General features: G+C 54.1%; 1 protein-coding gene across 2 annotated transcripts in view; it reads right to left on the bottom strand.

Annotated features, from left to right (window-relative positions):
- Nucleotides 1–1344: 1344 nt before the first annotated feature.
- The window catches only part of Sord (sorbitol dehydrogenase), a 27172-nt gene continuing 9920 nt past the window's right edge, over nt 1345–18596 (bottom strand). The window contains exons 3-9 of one of the 2 annotated variants that reach the window (XM_003471841.5): nt 16007–16171; nt 9178–9337; nt 8604–8722; nt 7337–7402; nt 6286–6461; nt 4330–4451; nt 1345–3126 (exon numbers count right to left, since the gene is read on the bottom strand). In XM_003471841.5, coding sequence (XP_003471889.1) covers nt 2961–3126; nt 4330–4451; nt 6286–6461; nt 7337–7402; nt 8604–8722; nt 9178–9337; nt 16007–16171 — 974 coding nt within the window. In that variant the 3' untranslated portion in view covers nt 1345–2960. The remainder of the gene's footprint in view (nt 3127–4329; nt 4452–6285; nt 6462–7336; nt 7403–8603; nt 8723–9177; nt 9338–16006; nt 16172–18596) is intronic. The other variant, XM_023565922.2, reaches the window with a different exon arrangement.

Raw genomic sequence — 18596 nt, 5'->3', positions numbered from 1 at the left:
GCAGCCCAGCCCAAGCCTAGGCAGGTCTTGCTTCCTGTCTTCCTATGGCCTCTGTACCCTGAGCCTAGACTGACATCACTAGCAAGAAAAAGGCAGTTCCCCAAGGCACCCAGAAACCAGGGGAGAGGGGAGATGGCCTGAGAAGCAGCACAGAGCCCAGCAGGGGTCGTGGCTGGCATCTGGGCGGGGGTGGAGGGTGGGGTAGAGGCATCGAGGGGACAAAGGCAGCCTGAGGGAGAAGGAGGCACAGGAGCCAAGCGCCCTTCTGAAGGGCGTCTGTGGCCACCCTGGAGGGAGCGGCAGGGTCCCTCTCTCAGGCTCCCCACCCACACCTTAAGCCACCCACATGCTGGGAGTGCCACCAGGGCGGGGTCCGCAGTGTTGACTTTAATTGGTGCCAGAGCACACAGAAGCCACCAGGTCGGGGAGCTGCTGGGAAATTCACACGCGTGGTTCCGGGACTGATTCACGGAGTCGGTCAACATTGATTGAGCCCTCTGTGGGCTGACAAGAGGTTCTTGCAGCCCCTTGCAAGCAGGGGGCAAGCCTCTGGGCTGGGGTACAGAGGGGTCCCCAGGGCGACTCTGCTGCCAAACTACTGCACTCTGCTGCTCGGAGCAAGAGCAAGAGGTCTCCTCTTCCCACTCTCTGCCCTGTGATCTGTGCAGAGCAGCAGGTTGGGACCCCCAGCTTTCAATCAGCCCATCTTCACAGCCACACAGCCATCATGGAGCTGGAAGCTGGTGACACCACGGACTTTGGCTCAGAAAAGCAAGTCCCAGCCCCCCCGGGAGGAAAGGGACATCTTGGTCCTGGTGGCCCTTCCTGTCCTACTGTCCCTCCTGCAGTCCCCACTTTGGTGGCCTTCTTCCGTCCTGCTGGTCAGGAGCAGCAGCTCCTCGGTGAAGCTCCTCTCCCTTGCCCCAGAGTTTTTATCAGGCAGCTTCTATCTAGAGGGAGACTTTCCCACCCACTTAAAGCAACCTGGGGCCCTCCGAGCTGGAAGGAGGGTGTTTTTTCCTTTGTCCTTTCTTTCTTTTTTCTTTTTCAGGTACTGGGGGTGGAACCCAGAACCTCTGCACTGAAATACATCCCCGTCTTCAAAAATTCTTTTGAGACTGGGTTTCACTAAGTTGCTAAATTGCCCAGGCTGGGCAACTTAGCCTCCTGGAGTGCCAGGATTATAGGTGTGCACCATAGTGCCTGGTAGGAGGACAGTTCTGAGAGAAGTCAGGTGGCAAGTGTGGCCCTAACCAAGCAGGATTGGGAGAAGGGAAAAGGGGCTGCTCAAGGCCTCAGGGCCTCCTGTCCTCCACCGGGTGAGAGGAGAAATGCAGCCAGGGACCTTGGCAGAATCACTTTATTTCTGTTTCATGATCTTTGAAACAACCGGCAGATAACTGGCTTGCGGGGAGAGCCAGGGAGGACAGGTAGGAAACGTCCAGCTGTCAGTGCAGTTCTTCTTAGCACAGGACAGGAGTCCTGGGATTCTTCCTTCTGAGAGCCAGGCGTGGTGGCCGCTGCTCCTTAGATAGGCAGATGCACGGGATTTGCGACTTGAGCAGCTGGGGGAGTTCTGGGCACCGGGGGCCAGGCCTGCGGGGCTGGTACAGGGACAAGCAAACACACAGCCCTTCCCACTGCCTCCCACCACGCCAGCAGTGATGAGGGCTGAGGGCCGAAGCACAAGCTAAGTGGCAGCCTCTATATCCTCATTCTTGATTAATCATCTCGAAGTCCAGAAGGGCACATTGTGACCTGGGTCTGAATCTTACACAGAAAACCCTCATAATTATAATAGAAGACAAGGTCAGAGATGACTTTCCCAGCAGACAGCAAAGTACCAAGAGCCTTTTTGGTGGCTTTTTCCAAGAACCTGGGACACAGTCAGGTGTGACCCCAGTTCTCAGGAAGCTGAGGCAAGAGGACTGCCACAAATTCAAGTCCAGCCTGAGCTACACAGTGAGTTCAAGGCCAGTCTGAACTATGTAGATAGACACTGTCTCAAAAGCAAACAAACAAAACAAACCCAGAACACTCTACAACCCAGCTATATTGCTGCCCTTTTTGTTTGGAGATGGGATGTTACTAAGTTTGCCCAGGCTGTCCTTGAACTTGCAGATAGGCTGCTTCAGGCTCCTGAGTTGATGGGAACATAGGTACACAGTACCCAGTGACTAAGAGAAGGGGAAAGTTTACTGTCTCCAATAACCAGGATGGAGTGCAATGGCCTGGCCATGATCTCTGGCTGGCCATGGAGGGATGCAGATTCTGCAGGGTGGGCAGACCTGAAGAGACCCGCGGGTCTTCCCCCAGCGATGCCCTCAGGCAGAAGTCTTCCAGTTGCCTAGCAATGGGGAGGGGGCTCCTGTCTTCTAGCAGGTCTAGAAGGGCCCTTGCTATTCCACATCTCGGGACTGTGGGCTTCTTAGCTTTTAGCCTTCTGATTGATCTCAAAGCCGTCCTGGGCCCAGGAAGTCAGACCCTCCTCTTTCCCTCTTTCTCATCCAGAGCGGAGCACCCCTGACCCACACCTGCCCATGATCAGCCGCAGTGGTGGGCGGCTGGGTGGGACTCGATGACAGTCTCTCCTTGTCACTCAGCCCATCACAGTGGATCCAGAACCCGAGGGCCCTTCCTGAAGAGGGGGCCTGACCCTGGTTGGCAAGAGCAAGGTGTCCAGCTGTCTCTGCTTGCGATCCTAAGGCACACCTGCTCCTCTGGAAGGCTCTCCCTTGGCAATGGATCACATTCATCACTTACATTTTTTCTTTTTTGATTTTTTTTGATTTTTCAGTAGGACTGGGGATTAACCCAAGCTTCACGTCTGCCTGGCAAGTGTCTGGCCCGAGCTGCCACCCAGCCCCACGTTATTATTCTTACTGTCCTGAGCACAGTTCAGCCTCTCCTCCAGACCACTGAGCCCCAAGATGGGGGGCAGGGTGACAGCCCAGCTGGTGTCAAGGGTTCTGGTCATTGGGGTCGCACTTGAGCATGACTTTTATCCCCACTCCCTTCCTGGATGTCTCGAAGGCCTCCAGCGCTTTCTCCAGCGGAAACCGATGGGTGACTAGGGGCTTCACATTCACGGACTTGGACGCAAGCATCGAAATGGCCATTGGCCACCTGCAAAAGATCACGGGTATCACATTTAGGCTTCGGCGACAGAGGCGGGCCCAGCTCAAGAACGGCTGGTTTCCAGCACTGTGCTTCTGCAAGGGGGATTTCATAGACCAAAGGCAGAGAGAGGGACCCAGTGGCCTGTGGTCTGCAGATATATGAGGTGTGATCAAAACGCAGGACGATATCTCTACTCTAAAAACCTTACAGTGAAACATGCACTGCCGTGAATCCCACACACTCAGGCCACTCAGAAGTTTGAAGCAGCTCTGAAGTCCTGTTTCCCCAGGGTCTTTATGAAATGTGATCAAAAACACAGTGAATACTGCTGCTGAGCCCCATAAAGTGAGAAGGCCTCTCACAGGAGTGTCACGCTGTGTCCCCTTCCTCCACCCTCAGGGCATCCACTTCCACGCAACATCTGGCTCCTTCCCAAAGTCAAAATGACCCTGAGCGGGAAGCATTTTAAACCCATGCATGACACTGAGGCACCTGCGACAGTGCAACTAAAGACCCTCCAGAAAAGGACTCCAGAGCTGCTGCAGAAATCGGCAAGGACAATGGGATGAGTGTGCTCCAGGTGAGTGGGAGGACTGAGGGGGATTTGTGCCCTGTCTTTTACTGTAAAAAGCTTTCCTATATTTGGTGCTACTGCACCTCAAAGTGACTGTGCCCAATCACTTGCCCCTCCAGGGAAGCCCAGCACTGCTCGGCATTAAAGCACATGGTGGACCACAGAGGCCCCCGGGAAAGGCTCAGCAGGAAACTGGTGCTATGCCAAGGGCAGGAGCTGTAGCCTCTCGGAGGACATCCTGGATGGGGGTCCTGGCAGGGACCACAAGGAGCTACACAACACATGGGTGCGTGAAGAGCTTCTGGTTCCCCAGTGCAGGCTCGCGCTTGGGAGGGAGGCAACAGGATCCCATGTCTGCTTCTGTCCTCTTTTCCCCCCTTCTCCACATAAAGGGGAGGACGGAGGTCTGCTCAGTTCCAGCCCCAGGTGAGGAGCAGGGCCCCCAGGACAGCATGACTAGCCCTCCCTCTGCCAAGGACACACGTCCTGCCTTGAGTCCCTATCATATCATGTGGCTATCCATGTGGCCTGGGAGCGCCCCATGAGCAAACAGGCAGAGCCACGGGTGGCAGAGGCCGTGTGGGGCCTGTCTGGTCCTGCTGGCTCCCGGCACCCGGCTCACTCGGCCCACTCACGTGTTGCAGTATCGGAACACGCCCTTGATGTCCACCTCCCGGATGGCGGCATGGATGAGGGGCACTCTGGCCATCTCGGAGCCCATCCCCACCAGCACCAGGGTCCCCCCGGAGCGAGTGGCCTGAAGAGGAAGAGGACAGCGCTCAGGGGAGGAGAAACACGACAACATCCGTAGGTCACATCACACTGTGGGCACACAGACAGCTTCTCGCAGCTGGTAAGGGTCCCCGACTCCCAGAGCAGGCCGCTGCAGCCACACCGCTGGGCTCATTCACAGCTGCACAACTCAGCAGAGTGCCAATTGGGCCAGCGGCCCTCACCAATTCCCCCACAGTACACTCGCTAGTGCAGAACCGGGCACAGTGCATCTCCATGCTTGCCAAATGTAGGCACTGTGTGCCTTGCATTTCCTGGCACTGGCTCCTCCTCTAGAGTGCACCCCAAAAGATGGGACTTTGCTCAGGCCCTCCCAGCTCTCTCCCTACTGAGCAGCCTACAATTAGACTTTGGGAATTCTTCCTTTTACATGAGAGGCAGTGTCACTATGAAACCCACGCTGGCCTTGACCACCAGGTAATCCTCCTGCCTCCGCTCTTTAGCACTGGGATTATAGGCATGCGCTTTTGGAATTATGTGGTTTTAAACTGGCTTCATTTTTGTTCCTGGCACTGATGGCAAAAGCCAATGAAAGCATCACCTCTGAATATTTATCTGGAAAACCAGTGCTGTGCCCTGCTAAGGCCATGGCATTAGGAACACCAGCGCCTCGAAGCTTGGCGTGGCTGCCACAATTTCCAGTGACTGCGGGCAGGTACCAGGTCTGCCTCAGAAGCTTTGGGGGACCGCAGGTGAGAGACAGAACAATGCACAGTGCCCTGGCACTGAGCTGCAGCAGCAGACATGGTGGCACGTGCAGGGACGCTCAATGAAAAGAACAGGGAGTTGTAGAAAAGCCAATGGCTCAGCTCGAATTCCTGGGGAGAAGGTGACAGCAGGGAGGAGACCTTTGGGGAGGGAGCATGTAGCAGAGCTGGGGTGAGGGAAGGAGGGCAAGCCCCACGGGGTGAGCTGGGCCTTGGGCTCCCTCAGCCAGCACTGGCTGCTTTATGTTTTACTGAAGTGTGGGCTGACTCGCAAATCGCCTGGCACTGCCACAGGGAAATGTCTATTCCTGTCCCTGCCCATCGAGGATTGGGGAAAGGAGCCGACCCGGGGAACAGGCCACAGAAACCTCTTCGGCGCAGGCAGAGTGGCAACAGCGGACAGGACAGGACACAGGCCCCTGCTCCACCCTCCTGCCACTGGCCACTCTGGCAATGGAAGGGCAGCGGCTGTGTCCAATGAGGCCTGAGTCCCATGCTGCCCAGCGGCCCTCTGCCTCAGCTGTAGTAACTCAGAAGGAAGGCAGGCGCTGCTGGCCATGTGCTGACTGATGGTGTCCCAGTGTCCAGCAAGGTACCTCAGGCTGCCTGGACCCTGTGCGTGTGGCAGGGCGGGGCGCCCACAGTCATCCTTTTCCTCATACTTTGATCTGGGGATACCACTCCCAGCCCCCATCCCAGCTTCCCTTCCATGGCCAGCAGCTTCTCTGTTCCTTGTTCTGGGAGAGGGCACAGCAGCCATGACCAGCACAGCCCTGCCAAGTCGCCTCCCCTGAGTGACTAACCCAACTCACAGCTGTCATTTTGTATCAAGCCCTCCTCAGCAACAGCTCAAGGGGTTTCCCACCCCCACCCAGTCCTGGTTCCTGTTCCTTTTGCTGATCCTCCTTTTACAATCCCAGGTGAGATCTGGAAGGCTGCCCTGCCCTGCATGTGTGGCCACGGACGTTCATCCACGATGGGTTCTGTAATCAGGCTGACACCTTGGGGTGACTCAGGAAGGGCGTCAGGGGAGCGGGTAACTCTTCCCTGGGGGCACTTGGCGACAGGGTGCCTTCCCCTCCACCCACTCACGTAGATGCCCGCCTGGATGGCGCTCTCTGCCCCGGTGCACTCGATGGTGACCTCGGGCTTGCCGCCCAGCAGCCCCTCCACCTTGCTGGCGATCTCCTGGGCACTCTCCTGGGAGACCTGCAGGACGAGGTCGGCACCCACTTCCTTGGCTTTGGACAGCCGAGAGGCAGACAGATCTGGAGGCAGAGGAGTCCCTTTCAGCTGAGAGCCCGGAGGGCTGACTGGTAAGGAAAGAGCCCGGAGGTGCAGAGCCCGGGCCCTGCATGCAGATGCCCTCCCCTCCCACTGTGTATTCCCAGGCCCCAGCAGCTCTGTGTCTCAGGCACAGATGCACATTGGCAGCTGGACAGACAGACACACTGAGCCTCCTCCCAGGGCAGGGCAGCCTCCTCCCAGGGCAGGGCCCACGAATACAGGGCCTCAAGAGCCACATCCTGAGCCCCGAGTAGTCACCTATGCATGGACTTTCTCAGTACTATCACCCCGGATATCAGAGGATGAAGCCCCTTAGAAGCCCAAACTCCCTCAGCTGGGTACAGTGGCATATGCCAGCAATTCTAGCACTTAGGCTAAAGTGGGAGGATTGCTATGAGTTGAAGGCTACCCTGAACTGCACAGCAAGACTGTGTCTCAAAAAAGAAACCCAGATTCTCAGAAGTACTGCAGCCCGGAAGTGGTCTGTTCCCTAATGGTTCATGTGCTGCAGGCCTGGCCTCTGGCGTGGTGGTTTGAAGGTGGGGCCTGGGGCCAGGTAGCTGGGTCCCTGGGCAACTGTCCTTGGAAGGGACATATGCTGGTCCCTCAGGGTGACATGGTTCTCCCAGGTAGCTCTGCCTCTGGTCCTGCCTCTGCCCAGGCTTCTCTCACCAGGGCCTCACCTGAGCCTGAACCAAGGGGTGCCCAGTCCTGACTTCCACCTCTAGCATGGTGAGCTGGACAAACCTCTTTCTTTCAAAGCACCTGCCTCCGGGTTTTGTGACAGACACTGGTAGGGCATGGCTCTCACACCCATTCCCCTCAAGAGGACGCAACAAGACTCGAGTCTTCTTACCAGTCACCACCACTGTCGCTGCACCCATCGCTTTGGCCACGATCAAGGTGACCAGCCCGACCGGCCCTGAACAAACAGAAGACAGAAGGTGTCTGTGCCATGCACAGCCTCTGCAGGGCCCATGCAGAGGACCAGTACCTGCATGCTTTAACAGGAAACCCAGACCCACAGAACGGGCAGTAAAGAATGTCTTTCAGCTACCCAGGAAGCTAAGGCAGGAGGACCACATGCCTGAGGGCAGCCGTGGCAACTTAGTAAGACCCTATCTCAAAGTAAAAATTTTAAATGGGCTAGGATGTAGCTCAATACTGAAGGCCCTGGGTTTAACCCCAGGACTGCAAGAAAAGAAAAAGGTCTTTCCCGTGTGTACAAACCCCTTAGAAACAACTTCATAAGCCAAAAGCTGGGAAATCATACCTGGCTGACTAGCTACAAATACTACAGAGGAACACCGCACACCTACTAAAAGTTATTCTGTAGCTGCATCTGTTAACAAAATACTGACAGAATGTTTTTTCTTTAAAGTAAAAGAGAATTAAAAAGCGTAGGTAAGATGAAGCGCATTTATCACACAGCTCTCTCGGGTTGGCGGGGAAGAAGCCCTGTAGGAGCTTTGGTCCGGGTGCCTGTTAGCGCCATGCAGGGGACGCGTTTCTCTCTGGGAAAAAGGCGCTGACACAGCCCAGCCCCCAGTCTGCAGTCTGCTGGCCACAGAAGTGGGTGCCGCATCACCGTCCCTCCTTGGAGGCCCCACAGCCGCCTGCTTTGGCCTGACAAAGGGAATCCTCAGGGCCACCTGCTCCCTGACCCACCCTGGTTTCTGCGTTTCCTCGTCACCCTGTGGTTGGCCATGACATGTCTGAGACACAGCAGATACCCAGGGAGCACGGTTGCTGTCTGGGTCACCAGCACCTAAAAGCCCAGACTGGTTCAGTGTGAGGCCACTGGGGCTCCTTGTGGGGGCTTGGGGAACAGTGCATGGGCCCCCCATGCACAGGCCGGGCCAGGCCACACTTCTTGAGTGTGACCAGGATTTCCACCCTCGCTTTGCTACCAACACTGTTTCCCTAGTTTTTGCCAAGGGTTCAAGACATGACCACCAGGCTCACTGTGGTAATGAACAGAAAGGTCCCGCTCCCCAGGAGGTCACAGGTTTCCTTTCTGTAGCCCAGAGCCGGTTCCCACAAGCCTCCACAACCCAGGGAAGACTCTAGAGCGACACCAGGTCCCACTCAGTGACCTGCAGCCGGATGTCCCTGCTCCTTACCGGCTCCACACACCAAGACCTTGTTCCCCAGGGAGACTCCACCACGCCGGCAGGCGTGGATCCCCACCGAGAGCGGCTCGATCAGGGCCCCTTCCTCGAAGGTGACGTTGTCGGGGAGCCTGCGGGCAGGCACATGCTGTTACTGCTAGCGAGGGACTCAGAGGGTCCCATGAGCCTCCAGATCTGCCTGCTCCCCACACCTTCCAGAGGACAGGACAGGCTCCACTGGGGGTCTCAGATACTGCCCTGCACGGCTGGGCCTCCCACGGGCCTGGGGTGCTCTAAGCACTTGCCCTGCACCTCCTCATCACTCCTCCCAGGAACAAGAACACCAAAAAGGCCAGGCATGATGGTGCACACCTGAAACCCCAGCACTCAGGAAGCTGAGGCAGGAGGACTGCCATGAGTCAAGGCCAGCCCGGGCTACATAGAGTTCAACGCCAGCCTGAACTGCATAGCGAGACCCAGTCTCAACAGCAGCATCAAAAGAATTAAGAGCTGAAAGAATAAGAAATCCCCACAGGAAACTAGAAGGAAGGTCCCCCGGCAGCCCGAGGGAAAGGGCAGCACCCACTTGTAGCAGAAGTTGGCATTGTGCTTGTAGAAGCGGCAAAGGTTCCCGTCATCAGGGGGCGTGGCGCAGAAGAAGATGGTCGGTGACAGGTTGTACCTGCCAATCTTGAAGAAGTCATCTACTTCTCGGGGAGCCCCAGGCTCGATGGCTACTCGGTCACCTGGAAGGAAACGAAGGGGGCCCATGTCCAAGGAGGGATGCAGACCTGACCCTACTCGGCCTGGTTCTGCTTCTAGCCTTGGACAGCAGGAGCAGAAGCACAGGGGAACCCTGCCTCAGCCTCAGCTTCACCCCAGGGCCAGGGCCTCCAAGCCAGCATGCCCTTAGCTCTTCTCAGGGGACACAGGATACAGGCAGAGCCCCCGCTCCAGAAGAAAGGGCCAAGCCCTCCCAACAGCCTACATGCCCCGTCCTGCACCAGCCACCTGCCCCCTCAGCTCCCGGCCACTGCGCAGCTCAGGCAACACAGACACGGCCGGGTCTTAGGCCAACCGGGACTGGCTCTGTCTCATGCTGCTGCCAAAGGGACAGCTGGAGCATGGGGGCGGGGGCTTTGCCCTTTACCTACTTTAAAACTATGGGGCCAGGACAGCCAGGCATGGTGGTATACGCCTGCAATCCCAGCAATCGGGAGGCCAAGGCAGGAGGGTCACCAGGAATTTGAGGCCAACCTGGGTTACATCATAGTGAGGTCCAGGCCAATCTGAACTACATAGCAAGAAGCTGTCTCAAATAAATACGTAAATAAATAAATAAATAAAATCCAAAACCAAAAACAAGAAAAGGAAGGAGAAAAGGAAAATATAGGACAAGATCATTCCAAAGATAAAAGCTGTAACATGACCTGATTTTGGCTTAGTCTGTTTGCATTTAGACAATAAACTGGGAGCGAGTGATTCTTGGTTAGCAGAACTGCCAAGGCCAAGGTCCTGCTGTGGGTCAGGCTCTGGTGCAGCAGAGAGAGACGGACACCAACGTGTGTTGCCTCTCCCAGTGGGACGAGCTCTGCCTTGCTTGGAAAGCCAGCCCCAGTACCGCTCTCTCATTTCCTTTTTTTTTTTTTTAAACTGTCTTTTATTATGAGAATTTCAGACAGACACCAAAGGCCAAAGAATCCAGGAACAACACTCAGCCTCTTATAGGGACCAGGGACCCGAGCCCCGCATGCCGTATCTCGAGGCCACCCCTCCCATTGCCCTGTCCTCCATGGCCAGGCTCTTACTCTGATGCATTTCAAAGTAGGATGCAGACCTTGGCACAGTCCACCCTTAAAGTCCAGCCTTCAGCATCCAGGAGGCTGAGGCAGGAGAACTGAGTTTGAGGTCAGCCTGGACTATGTGGCAAGTTCAAGGGCAGCCTGCATACAGTGAGACTCTATCTCAAAAATAAATAAAACAAAACAAAACTGCATTTCCACTTATTACAGCCCAACACTTACTCCTTCTTTTTAAAATTAAAACTTAGATATAATGGAATGTATTAAGTGGATCATTAGATTAATGCTTATAAACAAATTCACCTGTGTAATGAAAATCTCCATTAAGACACAGAACCTACCATTGCCTCAGACATCTCACTTTAGCTGGGTGTGGTACCTGTAATCCCAGCACTCGAGATGCTGAGGCAGAAGGTATCTCCTTGAGTTTGAGGCCAGCCTGAGCTACATGAGACCCTGTCTAGAGAGAAAGAAAGAGAGGAGAGAGCAAGCTGACTCTTCCTGCCCCTTCCTAGTCAATCTCTCACACTCCCAATTCAAGCAATATATTGATTTTATCCACCATCGACTGGGACTGCCTGCCCCCAGGGCAGCATGGAACAGGATCACTGGGTGGTGCCCCTCTGCATCCTTCACCTCCAGTCACCGTGGCATCTACAGTTTGCTCTACTTTGTGGCTAGATGATCTGTTGTGTGAGTTCACCACAAACAGCTTAGCCCTCACCCTGTCAGTCATCGAGTGGTTTCCAGCTTTTTGGGTTGTTTGTCTCTGTTTTCTTGAGACAGGGTCTCATCTCACTCTGCCAAGGCTGGCCTTAAACTACTGTGATCCTCCTGCCTCAGCCTCCCGAGGGCTGTATACTCCACCACACCTGGTTCTTCTGGGTGTTTTTAGGAGTGTCTTGCCTCTTCATCCAGGATGACAAACCCTGGAGGTGACTTGTCTGTTCCATATATTACCCCACCATAACTGTGCTAGACACATTTTTATTGCTAAACATAAGTGTTGTAAATTGGAGCAGAGCAAACCCTGGGACACAATTGTCAGATTAACATTTCCCTGAACACCGTGAGTCAGAGGTGCTGGCAAAGATGAAGTGACACTTTTCTGTCCTCAGGGGAAGGTGGAGTCTGAGCAGCCTGGGCCCTGTTGCTGGCCTGGCTCTCAGAGATCCTGCCCCAGAAGCCGTTTGCCCAGTGCAGTCCCTGCTCCATGCTAGGAGGAGGTGGAAGTGACCCTGCAGGAGGTCCTGCTGCCCTGCTGCTGGGACACACTGAAGCCCCTGCTGGACTTCATCTCCCGTTGCACTAGGCCAGTGCACACACTGGGATCAAAATGTACCAGTTCATTGCAGTAAGCAGAACACACAGTCCTGATTCCCCAGCAGTCTTCACCCTCACGGGAATGCATGTGTCCCATGGTCCTTTCCACTTTCTGCAGCAGCTCTGCAAGTGCTATTTCCTCGGTGTCTTTCTGAGGTGTGGCCAACAGTGCAGGGTGATCTGTGGAGCCCCCCAGCGGAGAGGCAGTTCACAGGAACAGTAAATCCCCTGCATCCTTGCCTGCCTGACCACTGGATCTGGCACCCTGCGACTTCTGGCTCTTCCCCAACATCAAAGTGACCATGACAGGGAAATGTTTTGAATCAGTGAGGCTGCCAGGACAGCGTAGCTAAAGACACTCAGGAGACAGGACTCAACGCTGCTTCAGAAAGGGGTGAGAACCGTGGGACAGGTGTGTGTGACACGTGGAAGAGGATTCCAAGAGACTTCGTGGCAAGTGTCTTGTACTGACATGCACTTTTAAGCCGGGCGTGGTGGCTCACGCCTGTAATCCCAGCACTCGGGAGGCTGAGGTGAAAGGATCGTTGAGAGTTCGAGACCAGCCTGGGCTACAAAGTGAGCTCAAGGCCAGCCTGAACTGCATAGCGAGACCCTGTCTCAAAAAAAGATAAATTGCCTTCCAGGGGGAGAACCAGCAGTGTCTCCTGAGATCCACACCATTTTGGAACTGAGGACTCTGGGAAGCCAAGCCAGCACCTCCCCTCCCTGGTAAGCGGTGGTAGTTTAGCCCACTGCAGCCCTTCCAGGGGGAGAACCAGCAGTGTCTCCTGAGATCCTCGCCATGTTAGAACTGAGGACGCTGTGAAAGCAAATGACCATCCTGCCTCCCTGCTTAGCAATAGTGAACCTACTGCTTCATGGCCTAGAGTCAAATATCCCACTTCCCCTATCCTCCTTCTTCTCCCCCTCCCCGTCCATTAGCAAGTGGGAACCAGAAATCTGAGCGTCTCCTGGGAGGTTGGCCATAGCAAATAAGGGGGACTTCCTTCTACCATTTCTTTGAAGGCAAATATTTTCATTACTGTTTTGCTCTTTTCTGATTAATGGTACTGCTCTATTCAATATTCTGTTTTGATAAGTTCTATAATGTTCTGTATTTCATTTTATTTTGATATACGTGATTGAAAGAACAACTATTATAAAGATAACAAAATAAACTATGATACCTATTACTGTTACCTCGGTAACCTGCTGTGAAGTTCTGTACCAATTTCACTGTACAATCTTACTTGGCTTTATTCTGACTTGTTCTGTTGTATACTTTCAAAAAAAAAAAAGATAAATGAAAGAAAGAAAGATAAGCAAAAGATAGAAAAGAAAAGAAACGCACTTTTAGAAATTTAACACACACCAGCCAGGCGTAGAGGTGCACATCTGAGAGCCCGGCACTCGGGAAGCTGAGGCAGGAGGATTGTTGCAAATTTGAGACCAGCCTGGGCTACAAAGTGACTTCAAGGCCAGCCTGAACTACATAGCAGGACCATGTCTCAAAAAGAAAAGCCTTAACACGCACTGCTGGTGCGGCTCACGCCCCAGGAGCCCTGGTGGCCCCCACTTCCTGGGAGGGGCAGCAGCTCCACAGCAAGCAGGAGAAACCTCCCTTTTCAGCAGCCAGCAGGGATGCTGGAGACCAGAAGGGATGCAGGGGAGGGGACACACCTGGAGTGACCAGGCCCAGGATGCCACACCGCCTGCTAACAGAGCCACCGAGTGGGGAGAGCTTTCTGCAGGTAGCAGAACCCGGACCACCATCCAGCAAGGGTCCCCTGTGTGCCAGGCACTGGGCTAGCACTGCCGGGCTACCAACCAGCCAGGCCTCTGCAGGCAGGAGACAGACGCTGACACGGTCATATGCACAGGGCCCGGGCCCTCCTGAGCCCCACAGGACGTCGGGACCTAGGCCGGATGTGAGACATCTTGCCTTTTCCAGAGAGAAGCGCTAAGCTCTCTTTTTGTGTTGAAAGTTCCCAAAGAAGAAGCTGAGGCAGGAGGATCGCTGTGAGTTTGAGCCAGCCTGGGCTACATAGTGAGACCCTATCTCAAACAGATAGAAAAGAAAGCACTCACAGGAGATTGTAGAGTCTCGGCAAACAGTTACTGCTCATTGAGGGTGGTGACAGTATCTGTGAAACAGTCCTAATGACTAGAATTGGCATTACTGCAGGGGAAACCCAGGCCACAGATGGGTAGCTGGGCTGTGTATAAATCGGGGCAGTGCCACACCTTAGACCCCTGGTTTACACTGTATAAACCAACACGAAGAAGTGCAGAGACTGCAGGAGATGAGAAAGGAACAGGAGTGGGAGAGGAGAAGAGGAAGTCAAAAGACGCAGCGGGGACAGATGCCATTTCCCAGGGCGAATGTGCTCAATATGCACGGCCAAGGAACACTCAGAAAAAGGCAGAAACACATGGCCAGGTGCGGTAGCGCACACCTGTCTTCCCAGAACTTGGCAGGCAAAGCAGGAGGCTCAAGGCCAACCTGGGCTACAAAACAACAAAAAAAGAGAGGGGTAAAAATGAAAGGAAGAAAGAAAAAGAAGGAAAGGGGAAGGAAGCGAGGAAGAAAGGAAAGAGAAATACAGGTTAAAATGAGTATGGTTTTTTTTTCTTTGTCTTTTCGAGACAGGATCTCACTGTGCAGTGCAGGCTGGACTTGGACTCACTTTGTAGCTCAGGCTGTTCTCAAATTTGCAACAATCCTCCTGCCTCAACCTTCCAAGTGCAGGAGTTACAGGCATGCACTACCACGCCCGGCTTCAATGAGCAGTTTTTTTTTTTTTTTTTTTTCATTTTTCTTTTTATTGGTACGGGGGATCGAACTTACGACCACCTGCTTGCAAGGCAGGTGCTTATGCTGCTGAGCTAAATCCCCAACCCCTTCAATGAGCAGTTTTCTTCTTTCTGGGTTAGTTCATTAGAACTTCACATCAAAGCCTACGACCAGTTAACAAAAGCCTTTATTAAGAAGGAAGTGGCGCCGGGTGTGGTGGCTCACACCTGTAATCCCAGCACTCAGGAGGCTGATGCAGGAGGATCGCTGTGAGTTTGAGACCAGCCTACACTACAAATTGAGCTCAAGGCCAGCCTGAACTGCACAGAGAGACCCTGTCTCAAAAAGACAAAAAAAAGAACGAAGTGGCACAGAAGCCCCAGAGCATTGTGCCCACGCCCAGGGCCGCCTCTGCCTCCTGGTTCCGCTTCACCTTCCCTTGTGTGCTTTGTGGCATTGGAGATTGAACCCAGGGTATTCACACTTTTTAATCCTTTATTTTGAGATAGGTATCACCAAGTCACTAAGTAGCCCAGATCAAACTTGTGATCCTCCTGCCTCAGCCTCCCAGACTGCCGGGCTTTCAGGTGTACACCAGCATGCGCAGCTAGTCCTGTTTTAGGAGTCCAAACTAGACCCAGGTTTAACTTCTGAGCTTGCCAACCCCTTCTACGTGGCTGGGCTCAGCCAGCCTCGTAAGCAATGCAGGGCAGGCGGCACCTTCTGCAAACCCATGCCTCCCTCCAGTCCGCTGTCACCTCTAGGCCACCGGTGCCCTTGTTCGTTCACAGAGCAAAGCTAGGGCCAAAGGCCAGCTGTGTCTAGACAGCTGGGTGTAACCCAGTGTGCCAGGGGGAAAGGGAATTAAAATTTTAGACAAAACAATGCCTGCCAAGCCCAGCGGACATGGGCAAGCCTGATAAGATCCTTTTTTCTGCAGAACCCGTTTTTACTGCCTTTGTGCAGCTGACGGCCCTACAATGTAACCTGAGGTGTTTTTACTGCCTTTGTGCAGCTGACAGCCTTATGATGTGACCTGAGATGTTCAGATCCTTCAGCACCCCGTGGTGTCACCCAGCCCTCCAAGCATTTACACCGAATCTGCCTGTGTACCTCCCCAAGCACTTTGCCTTTACAAGTCCCAAAAGCCTGCTGGGGCAGACTCTGGCACTTTGGGAGAGACCCTAGTCCAAAGCCTGTTAGGGTAATAAAGTGCGTTCTGAACCTTCTGGGTGCTGTTTCTTCCCGTATTTGGTCTGCCTTCCATGACAGGGGCACCACAGAGCCAGCCACGGCTGATGCTGCCGCCCCTGGGAGAACAAAGTCAGCAAGCCCAGGGAAGCACAGGTGCCCCCCATGTAAACATCAAAGGCTGCATCCCAGGAGCTTCGCTGCCCTCAGGATGCATGGGCCATCCCGCTCCAGGCATCTGCCGCCCGCCTGGCCCCCAGCCCACCACACTCCCTGCTGGCCACAGGCTCCCCAGCTGGGCTCACCTGCTTTCAGGTGCTTCACCGATGACCCCACTTTCACAACAGTCCCCGACGCTTCGTGCCCCAGCACCATGGGCTTCTTCACCACGAAATCCCCGATCCGCCCGTGCTGCCAGTAGTGAACATCGGAGCCACAGATGCCGACAGAGTGCATGCGCAGCAGCACCTCTGGGAGAGGGGAGAGGACGAGGACGGTGCTTTCCCTCTGCTCTGGGCAGGGCTGGCTGCTCGGTTTCAGCCACAAGGGAAAGAAATGGAAGAGCAAGCCCCACTCCGCCTGGAAAGGCAGAAAAGCCCTTGCAGAGTAAAGTGACTGTGTGTGCACCAGGTCTGTTTGGTCCAGCTCCAGTCTCGGTGTGCTGTGAAGGTATTTTTTAGGTGTGATTAGCATAAGGACACTTTGAGCAGACCAGATTACCCCATAACCAGGGTGGGCCTGGTCCAAGCAGTTGAAGAACGTCCTAAGAGCAGACTATGATTTCCTACAGGAAAAGAATTCTTGGAGTTCTAACATAAAAACCCCACCTGAGCTTTGCAGGCTACTGCCCTACCCTGCCTTACCAAACTCAAACCTCTAGCGCCCTCAATCACTGCAGCCAGTTTCTTAAAACAAACTTCCCTCTCCACTCCCGCGCCTACCTCCCTACATACGCACACATTTACCCACACGCGCGTATCTTGTGTGTTCTGTTTGTCTGGAGAGCCTGAGCAATCAGGTGTAAACAAGATATTAGGAAGAAGTGTACCAGCCACTCAGGAGAACAAACTGTTTTGTTCTGGGAGATAACTGTTCTAGACAACTACTGAGCTGCACCCCATCCTCATTCAGTCCCCACGAGGCCGGCAGAACCTCAGCACAGCAACACGTGGCCACACTCACATGGAGCTGCTCGTGCTCACCGTTTGCTAAAAAAGCGCAGCTTCGCTGGAAACACCCCAGCCAAGAATGGTGGCACAGGCCTGTAATCCCAGCACTCAGGAGGCTGAAGCAGGAGAGTGACAGTGAGTTCAAGGCCAGCCTGGGCTACATAAGGACTTGAAGGCCAGACTGAATTACATAGCTCAAAACAAAACAAAAAACCATCCCAAAATTTCAACTGACGCGTCCCCTCCAAGGGCTCTGACAAAGGCACACATGATGGGACTGCTTTTTCTGTTTTTAAGATAGGGTCTCACTGCATCGAACTCACAAAGGTCCTCCCGTCTCGGCCTCCTGACTGCTGGGATTAGAAGCGCTTGCTACCATATCTGGCTGGTGGTACTGCTTTTGTCAAGTATCCAAGTTTAAAATAATGACACCCCTGAACACATCAACTGAGATAACTCCTGAAGAGGTACCAGTTTTGTCTGATAAAAATGACCATATTGGTAATCCCAGCACTCAGGAGGCTGAGGCAGGAGGATAACCCTGAGTTTAAGGCCAGCCTGCACTACATAATGAGACTATCTCTCAAAAAGGGGGGGGGGGGGCACTCACGTAGAACAGTATCAAGAACTGGCCCAGAATCTGGCTTGCTTAATCTGTCTTGGGGCCTAGAAGGCTGGGCACATCTCTTTTTCTTTGAGAACAGTTTTTGGCTTGTGCTATTATGTTTCTGAGTGCAGGAAATGAATAATTACTCTAAGCACACGAAGCACTGACTAGCTTGGTTGTAGGAAACATTTCATAGCGCTTGTGGATCTCAAAACACACTGCTGTACACCTTAATATATGATTTTGTCAAGTATGCTCTACAAAAAAATGAAACAAATTAGCAAAAGTTCAAAAGCAATCAGGGCTGTGGATGTGCCTTAGTGGCAGAACGCTTGCTTAGCAGGCCTGAGGTCCTTGACTCAACCCCTAGCACCACCAGTAAAACTTTGCTAGGTGCGGTGGTGCAGGCTGAGGCAGGAGAATCACACCCCAGGCAACTGACCAATTCATTGTGACCCTGCCTCAAAATACAAAACACCAAAAGACTAGGGATGTGGCTCAATGTGAAGAGTCTGGGTTCAATCCTCCCACGACCCCCCAAAGAAAGAAAGAAAGACAGACAGACAGCCAGAAGCCCACTCTGACTCATCAGGACCTACCCCTTCCGGTCTGGCCTGGCCGGAGATGAGGAAATCCCTGTACGCGCTCCAGTCGGCGCCAACTCCTCAGGACACAGTGAGGTGTCTCCTTGGCTCCTCTGAACACGATATCCCAGGCTCGGTGTGTAACCCTAAATCTACATGACCTCTCCTCTCTGATAGTGCGGCTCTCGTCTTATCGCCGTCAGTCAACAGCTCACTGACCTCTGAATAGCAAGGCTCCGGGCCTTCTCCCTGAATTGCATCAGGGCAGGACGGGGGGGGGGGCAGTGGGGACACAGCCCAAGGGCAGGAAGGGGACCCACATGGCAGGGTCTGGAAATCTGCAGACGCTCTGCTCTCAGCCCCTCAGATGAAGATGCAGGTTTCCGGGTGCGAGGCCTGCAGGAATGGGGCAGAGGCACCAGGCGCCCTGCCCACAGTGCGCCGGATCTGGGCCTGGCTGATTAGGGCTCCCACAGGTCCTCCTGCTCACAGGAGGCTACTCCAGCCCACAGTCCCTGGCCTTCCTGGAAGTTGC

The sequence above is a fragment of the Cavia porcellus genome, unplaced genomic scaffold (assembly GCF_034190915.1).
Source record: "Cavia porcellus strain 051 isolate PalLab524CR breed Dunkin Hartley unplaced genomic scaffold, mCavPor4.1 scaffold_1, whole genome shotgun sequence".
Taxonomy (NCBI): domain Eukaryota; kingdom Metazoa; phylum Chordata; class Mammalia; order Rodentia; family Caviidae; genus Cavia; species Cavia porcellus.
This window is presented reverse-complemented; position numbering and strand designations above follow the sequence as displayed.